This window comes from Cariama cristata, unplaced genomic scaffold (genome assembly GCF_000690535.1).
Source record: "Cariama cristata isolate BGI_N322 unplaced genomic scaffold, ASM69053v1 scaffold4951, whole genome shotgun sequence".
Classification (NCBI taxonomy): domain Eukaryota; kingdom Metazoa; phylum Chordata; class Aves; order Cariamiformes; family Cariamidae; genus Cariama; species Cariama cristata.
Genome location: NW_009597399.1, coordinates 79 through 7,784, shown reverse-complemented (window position 1 = coordinate 7,784; position 7,706 = coordinate 79). Strand labels below are relative to the sequence as shown.

General features: G+C 38.9%; 1 protein-coding gene across 1 annotated transcript; it reads right to left on the bottom strand.

The window, feature by feature from the left end:
* Positions 1–1,612: 1,612 nt before the first annotated feature.
* PSMD6 (proteasome (prosome, macropain) 26S subunit, non-ATPase, 6) lies at positions 1,613–7,236 on the bottom strand. Its single transcript, XM_009708846.1, has 7 exons — positions 7,018–7,236; positions 6,316–6,461; positions 5,018–5,237; positions 4,801–4,909; positions 3,455–3,623; positions 2,068–2,145; positions 1,613–1,928 (listed from the first exon to the last, which is right to left on the bottom strand). Exons 1-7 carry the CDS (start codon positions 7,219–7,221, stop codon positions 1,832–1,834), a joined length of 1,023 nt encoding a protein of 340 aa, XP_009707148.1. The 5' UTR covers positions 7,222–7,236; the 3' UTR covers positions 1,613–1,831.
* Between the last annotated feature and the right edge of the window lie 470 nt (positions 7,237–7,706).

The following is a 7,706-nucleotide window of genomic DNA, read 5'->3' as shown; positions in this document are numbered from 1 at the left end:
TACACTAAGAGAACAGCAAGCTTTCTCTTGAGTGAATGAAGCCTGTTAGCCTAGTCTTCTTGAGTTAAGTGTCTATTTCCTTCAACTTACAGTTAAAAATACATATGGTAATACATAAGCTGAATGGCAGTCCTGAGATTTATTCTGCAAGGCTTTGATAGAGTTAATTAAGGCCAGTTCAAGTGCAAATATGTTGGAAAGAAAAATTCATCTGTGCACTAGAAATGAAATCCCTCACTTCAGTGAAGCCTAGGGCCCATACTGGCTGTGGTATGTATGGTCTTCTGATACACTTGGCATGTGCATGTATGGAAGGTAAAAAAGACGTTACCAAAAGACAGCCAGAACTAAAGTCTTCCCAACCAGCTGTGCTTTATCTGATATGGAACAGAGCTAGAAAAACTGAGAGTGGTTATTGCAGCTCTGAAAAGTCTGAATATTGGCCTAAATTAATTAAAACTCTATTAGAAGTGATATGTGTGCAAACACATAAAATTATAGATTCATTAGCTGACCACACGGTAAACAAACTGTAGGGTTCTCTCTTATTACTCTCACTACTCTGAAGAAAGTGAAGATCAGAATTTTCTTCTAATTGTTACTGTCTGAAACTTAAATCTTTAAACTCCAGGTAAATAGCTACTTCTTGCAGGAGGGGAAACAACAACCCAAAACCAAAACAGCTTCTAGTAAGTAAGTAGTAAAAGAAAACCAGAAATCATTAGGTTGTATTTTGGGTTTCAAAACAGTTCAACAGAGAATGTTCATGGACCCTCAACACTGTGGCCAAGGAGCCTAACCTGGGGCAGGCGGCAGCGACTCAAAGATCCTCCGTGATCTCACAGTAAGAGGAGCGGGCATGTGAAATGCCATGCTGTTCTACCTGTTGGGGTTACTTCAAGCATTAAAGTCGCAACGAATACAGACGGTAAACGGATTCTGTTGCTAAGCGCAGTGGCATCAAACAGCTAACACAACTCAGTCACAGACTTTCTTTGGGAGGAGAAAAAAAAACCTCAAGCCATGCAAGCAGGGCAAACAGCTGCTGCCGTGGGCTCTGCTACGGCCAGAAACCATGTGTCATCAGTATGGCAGCAGCCTACTTGAAACATTTATTCCTCAGCAGCTGAGAAGAAAGAATTTGTAACCCCCTACAGTATTTGATCAGTTGTGTCAAACTGCAATAGTATCTTCCACTGTTCCTACCATCATTTTGACATCTGTGAATCTAACAGAGGAAGTCATTACAAATATAATGCTTTGCTCATGTGCTGACTTTTCAACAGCCAGCGAAAATGGAATTTTAAGGGAGAGGCTACTTCAGTTAAAGACGTTCCCAAAGTTATAGTCCTTACAGTTTTCGTGGTTGTATTATTGCTTTGCTACAGTCACTTGCATCCTCCTGTCTGGACAGTGCACAATCGCAACTAAAATTTTTGGCTACTTTACTATTATGCAGCTGATTCTTTTCACCTTTGATTCAAATACTGAAGTCTTAAAAAAGCAAGCATAGAATTGCCATTAATTCTCTCTGTTCACCAATCTTGATCCCTGCTTTGTTATTAAATATTGAACACTGTATATACACAGTCAAGTAAAGGAACAAAGTATATTACAAGAAATCACCAACTGTATTATACATTTAATAAATGTATTGGGATCCATACACCAAAACAGAACATTGTTTACATAATGAAGTGGAAAGTAAAAACACTACCACTCTCACTACTAATTTTTTTACCTACAGTATACCAAGTTATACAATATATTTATAGGTTACTTCCAAAATGTCTTAAACATCTAAGTTTTGCATTCCCTTGCATTAAAAAAGTTACATATTAATTACTCTGGAAAGTTTCTGAACTCTGTTTAGCAGCAAATCTCCCTTCTTGATGGTTTCTTGGTACTGCCAATTCTTGCTATCAGGCCTAGGAAGTGTGGGGGGAAAAAAAAAAAAGGGTTAGAAGTGAGAATATGTTTTACACTAAGCCACTGTAATAAGTGTCATCAAAATGTATAGCATTCAACTGGGCTGTCAAAACCAATTTCTAGGAATTGTTAGCATACCTGTTAGTTTCTACAATCTCATTTACTTTGTCTATTTTGCAGTGTAATCGCCCAGCTGCAATAAATCTTGAAAGCTCCCTAAGTAAAGAAAAAAAAGTTGGTTAAATCATGTTTCACCAAAGACTTGTAGACCTCGCAGCACTGAACCTGCTATGATGAAACAACACCACATTTCTGAAGCAACGGCCTATGTATTTTCATAAGGTATCTCATGCATCCTCACCTTATTAAAGCTTGGACATTAGACATGAGAATAATCATTCCAGCGATCTGAATACAAAACATCTTAGTACTTTCTTCTCAGGCCAAAGTGACATACTTGAGTTGGTGAAATGTATCACTTAGGTTAGCATCAACTACTCTTCAAATTCAAAGGTAGCAGTCCTGTAGTGTGCCTATTTGGAATTTGTCCTGAGGTAAACACCTTCATGCCAGTCAATTCATTAGAAAAGTCTCTTAATGGTTCCCTACTCTCTAGTAGCTCTAAATATGCTGCTTTTTATTATTGTTTTGCTTTATCAGCTGGTGGTCTACAGTACATTACTGATGGCAGAAGAAAACATTCCTGTGATCAACAGTAAGACAAATTACAACTAGTAATAAATTACTGGGAAGTATAAGAACTGGTATGACTTTAAAACATTTACATTTGAATTGAATGGTATTTGCTTTCTCTTGAAACACCTATTAATTCATTTCTGAATATTTCAAGCTGTATTCATATTTCTGTAACATTTTTCTATGTTAGAAAATCTGAAACTTCTCTATGAAAGAAGAATGACTTGTGAAAGCATTTCAAACAAAGCATTTCACATACATGGAGTAAAACTCAATTTGTCTCTTCATGTTAGTTCTCATCATGATCTAAATCTGTTGGTTTTACACTAGAAAAGAATTGCAAATTGAGACTGCAGGGTATGTTTGATTTAAGTGACAAACATCAGATCCTGTCCACATACCAGAAAGCGAGCAAAACTAGGTAAGGAGACTTGTAGGGTAGGTAAAACGTGCACATCCCCAAAGTTGTAACAGTTAGTTCACAACTATGCAAAAAGCTAAGTCATCATCTAAAATCTTAATAGCACATGGAGGTCCATAGATATAGCAGGATAAAGAACAAAGTTTTATTAATAAAAGACTTGTTTTTCATATGGCATTTAGAGTGAAAGAAATGCTGGAAAAGTTGTCATGAGAGATTGCAATCAAATTACTTTCTTTACTGAAACATAAGGTTCACTTAAATTTAGCCAAGCTCTTCCATAGAAACATAACTTGGCATGTTTAGAATCAAAGTAGAACAAAGATTTTCTTTCATAGTGGGATCATTATTTATAATTAAAAGGTGTAAAGTGAGATCTTTATGAACTTAAAAAGCCAAATAACTTACTGATCTATGAATTCTACACTGACTCCAAATGCTTCTGCCATGTATCCTAACGTCAATGACCGGTAAGACTCTAGGAGCTGGCTGTACGCATGAATTCTCATTTCCCGTACATAGTATCGATAGTGAGGTGCAAACAGCCAATCTTTTTTCATCTCTTGCTCTACAATAGCTGAAAAGAAAAAAAAAAAAAAAAGAAAGAAAATGAGTCAGTCAGTAATCTTTAAGAAATGTGAAATATCAGTTATGTAAATAAAACACATAACACCAGTTAATAAGTAATCAGTATGAACGTAACTATATTGTATTCTTGCATACTTCAGGATACGAAAGGTATTCTACATCAAAGAGAAGTAAGTTCATATACTCTCTATCAGTTCTTGAATCAAAAGTAGTAATAACGTGCAAACAATATTGTGGCAAAGCTAACGAGACCCCGTTTGTCAGCAGAGAACCCTCCTTTCAGGGTGTGAGCTCGTCTCCTCCCTGCTGCAGTACTACTTCACTAAAGGCAAGGCCTGGGATCTGCTGTCCCATAGGAGCAGCACGGTGCTGGGAAACAAGCAGGACTTGGTACCTAGCTACTTGAAGAAACATTGTTACCCAAAGCTGCATAAGTAAATAAGATTAGCTTTCTGGTACTAGCTCTTAAATTAGTTACAAGGATTTCCAGACACTGAAGTGACTTTTTCTCCTGACAGTTTTAGTCCTCAGCTAGTGTTAAGTGCAGCAACAGAAAAATGCTGCCTTTAGCTCAATCTCATCAGGCTTAGTCTTCCAAAAAAATGAAAGGTTCTTTTTTTGCTTTTTCTAAATATCTTATTTCCTTGTATTCTAAATCTCACAGAAGGAAAACAAGCATTCCAAGAACTGGCAAGTATGAGAGATGTCTGAAAAGCTTTTCTTCACTGTCACCCTTTTACACAGAAACCAGAACAGAAAGCCAAGTGTAACAACACTGAAAACTTTCCATGTAATTTCTTTTACAGGTTGAGATTTCAGGGCCTTTAGACTACAAGTCCTGTAACTTCTTTCAAAGATAAAACCTTTCAAAGCTTTCCCATCTAACCTGGCTCTTCAGGTAAGACAGTGTTCCATAGCCATTTTTTCCACCTAATCAGATGTGACCTTTCATAAGGCTCACAATATACGAAATTTGTCTCTGTTTGAAAAATCAAAGAGCAACAAATTTTAGGTCACTGTTAAAAAAAAAAAACACCACACCTTTTTTTTTTTCCTGCATAAAATAGCTCTAGTTCTAGACTGTAGCTACTCCACAAAAGTTGCATATGATCTGAAACAAATAACTGAGGCACCTGAAATGGTGTTGTAGGACAAAACAGCCTTACCTAATGACTGGAAAAAGGCTGCATAACGGCATTCGTACAGAGAAAAGAGATACTGTCGTACAGCTGGCAAACTGTGTAACACTTCCAGAATCTCTGCTCCTTTAATAACCTGAAAGCAAGCAAACATGTTTAAATATCATCACTTTCAGCATGGAGATAAACAGGTTAAAGAAAAGTTGTGTCTGTTTGAACCCGTGTTTTCATCTGCTCCCCTTACCTTTTCCCTAAGGTCAGGCCTGTCTAATGCAATCATGCTGACATAGACAGTGTATGTTACAAACGTTTTGTAATCCATAAGTTCATAGGATGTAAATGTCGAAACTGTATCAAGGAAGAGCTCCGCTGCTTGTTTGAAATCTCGAATAGCTACGCAGTAAAGCCCCTGGTACACTTTGAGACGGTTTCTCCTGTCCCAGTCTCCTCCTTCTTCTATTAGACTTAATATAAAACAAAAAGAAATGTTTACTTATGTAAATGTATTATGTAGTAAGTTATACGAAACAAGTACAGTAAATCAACTGACACTATCTGATTAGAGAAAGAATAACTTGTTTTATGTTACAGCTTGTTGAAACGGTCCAGGCTTTGCACACCTGTCAGGGGTAGTAAAGTGGCGTCCTTAGGACCAGATGCTTTTGCACAGTGCAAGTTCCAACTGAAAAGAGAAGTTTACAGCCTCTTAAGTTGTGACAACAGTCTTTTGAGATGTGCAGGTAAATACTGTCAGCCTTGGCTGTGGCAACATATTTCCACTGCCTTTGCTGCTAAAATCAAAGCCGTCCAACTAGCAGCATAGAAAAAATTTTAAAGTTGCCACTTTTCAAGAAACATATTAACACAAAATGGATGTGGCTATAAGCAGGAGCACAGGCCAAGACAAAATCTGCTGAAACAGCAACACAAAAAATCATCGCCCAAGGAACATGATAACTGGGAAGACCCCCTCTGCCTTAGTGTCTCATGGCACCAGCAAAGAAACTGGAAACCGCAGCTTGCTACAGGAACCACCGAAGTTCAAAATGTTGGGAGTGCGGAGACACCAAAGCTAGCAGTGGAAACATCGGAAGGACAGCTGCACCAAGGCACACCGTGCTGACACCGGGCTCTTGCTTCTAAAGGAAAAGCTGGCACTTTATAGAGCCAGCTGGGTAGCGCTGGCAGCAGCTGGATTCATCTGGCAATCGTACAATCTAGTCACACCCAAAGTTATTTGTCTTCTAACAGCTACAGAACAGAAAATTGGGAGCAGGGGGTGGGCTACAAATTCAAACCAAGTCAGCTGCTAGAAAACAGCTGACACAAAATATTAACCTTTCTTTTCTCTTCCCCCCTCATAAAAAAAAATCCAGGAATAGGAAGCTCTCTAGTGCAACCTAACACCCACCCATCACTCTTGTGATTCTGTCTCACAACCAGTATCAGTCATTTCTTGACAGCAAGGTATTTATCTTCCATTTCTTTTGTTACAGTTTGTCTCAAAAGTGCTTTAGTGCACTGAAACGACCCAAGCAGTACCTTTTTGCCTTTTCAATGTTTCGTGTGATGAGGTCGTTATCCATATAAAACAAGCCAATCCTTAGAAGATAGAACACGATATCCAGACGATGTCCCAGTGCCACAGTTTTGTCATAAGTCTTGCGGAATGCAGTTAGCGCTCCCTCCTAACAAGACAGTATTTTCTACTGTGAAAATATTAAAAGCACCTAGAATATTTACAAAATGTCTGTCCTAAGTACACACATTGTCTTCCACTGATAGTCGTGACTTTGTTAAGTTTCCCACAGAACTTTAACATTATGCATTCTGAATAATCTTAAAGAACCAAGGTTTAAATCAAGTTAAAAGAGCTGATCCTCATATAACTCTCAACTCTAAGATCTAAAAAATTCTACTTTGTAACTCAAAATTAAGTTGCACTAGGTAAATAGCTTAGAAAAGTCTAAAGACACAAGGAAAGTGAAAAATAACATCTGCAAATAGAAAATAACTTTTTGCCTTTTCAAGAAAAAAAACTGTTCTCTTTCAAGGGCTACTTGTTTTTTTTCTAGATAATTTAAATGTCAGTAACAGCGTCCCCTATCTCCTACCCATGTCTGAGTTGTGCCATAGAGAAAACACACTGGAAGTCACTCAGCACTCACTGGAACCTGCCTAGCTAAGAGGATTACGATGCAGTGTTTTTAATAGGAGTCTGTAATGCCTCTGCCACGCACCAACCTTGTCCCCAATCCTGCACAGGTACTCAGCTTTGGCCATCATTGCATCTCGGATTTCACTCTCCCCCAAGATCTTTTCCGCATCTTCTAATTCATTGTCAAGACGTTTCAGTTCTTCCTCGTTAGCTTTCTTCATTTTGTTCAACAGATCCATGTCTATCTGCCATTCCAGAGACTTGCAGAGTGCTTCGTAATATGGAGCCATATCTGAAAGAAAAGCAGGAAGGCTTCTGCTGTTAATTGCTACAAGAAGTGTGTGCATGTTTCTAGAGCAGAGCGATGAAGGACAACATGACTGATCATCAATGTCAGCTATGTCCTTTCTATGATCGGGTACCTATTAAATCCAGACATGACAGAGGCAGTGTTTCAGCAGGCCTTGCTGTCACGCTGCTTTTCGCTGACTCTTTTCTATCACTGCTCTCTCTACACCTCTCCCATTTGCACGTTCCTTACTGTTTATCCAACTTTGAGCAGAGCGTGCGCCAGTGCTCAACTCATGCCTTTTAAAACACCAGCAAGATATAACAGTGGTCAAAGCCAGGGACAGGGCACCATACCTTTATGTCCAAACCCCTCCCTACCTCAGCTAACCCCCAGCCGCCCTCCTCGTTGTTCTCGGACCGTCCGTGCTCCAGGGCCAGACTGATGCCTTCACCCCCCCCCCCCCCACGCCAGACCGCCCCTGGA

Bases quoted from the DNA above. Each gene is read 5' to 3' on its own strand.
- PSMD6 (XM_009708846.1), bottom strand. From the start codon at position 7,221: ATGGCTCCATATTACGAAGCACTCTGCAAGTCTCTGGAATGGCAGATA. The intron at 5,238-6,315 runs GTACTGCTTGGG...TTTTATATTAAG, and splicing joins AACATTGAAAAGGCAAAAAG to TCTAATAGAAGAAGGAGGAG. The intron at 1,929-2,067 runs GTATGCTAACAA...CACACTTCCTAG, and splicing joins GAGATTGTAGAAACTAACAG to GCCTGATAGCAAGAATTGGC.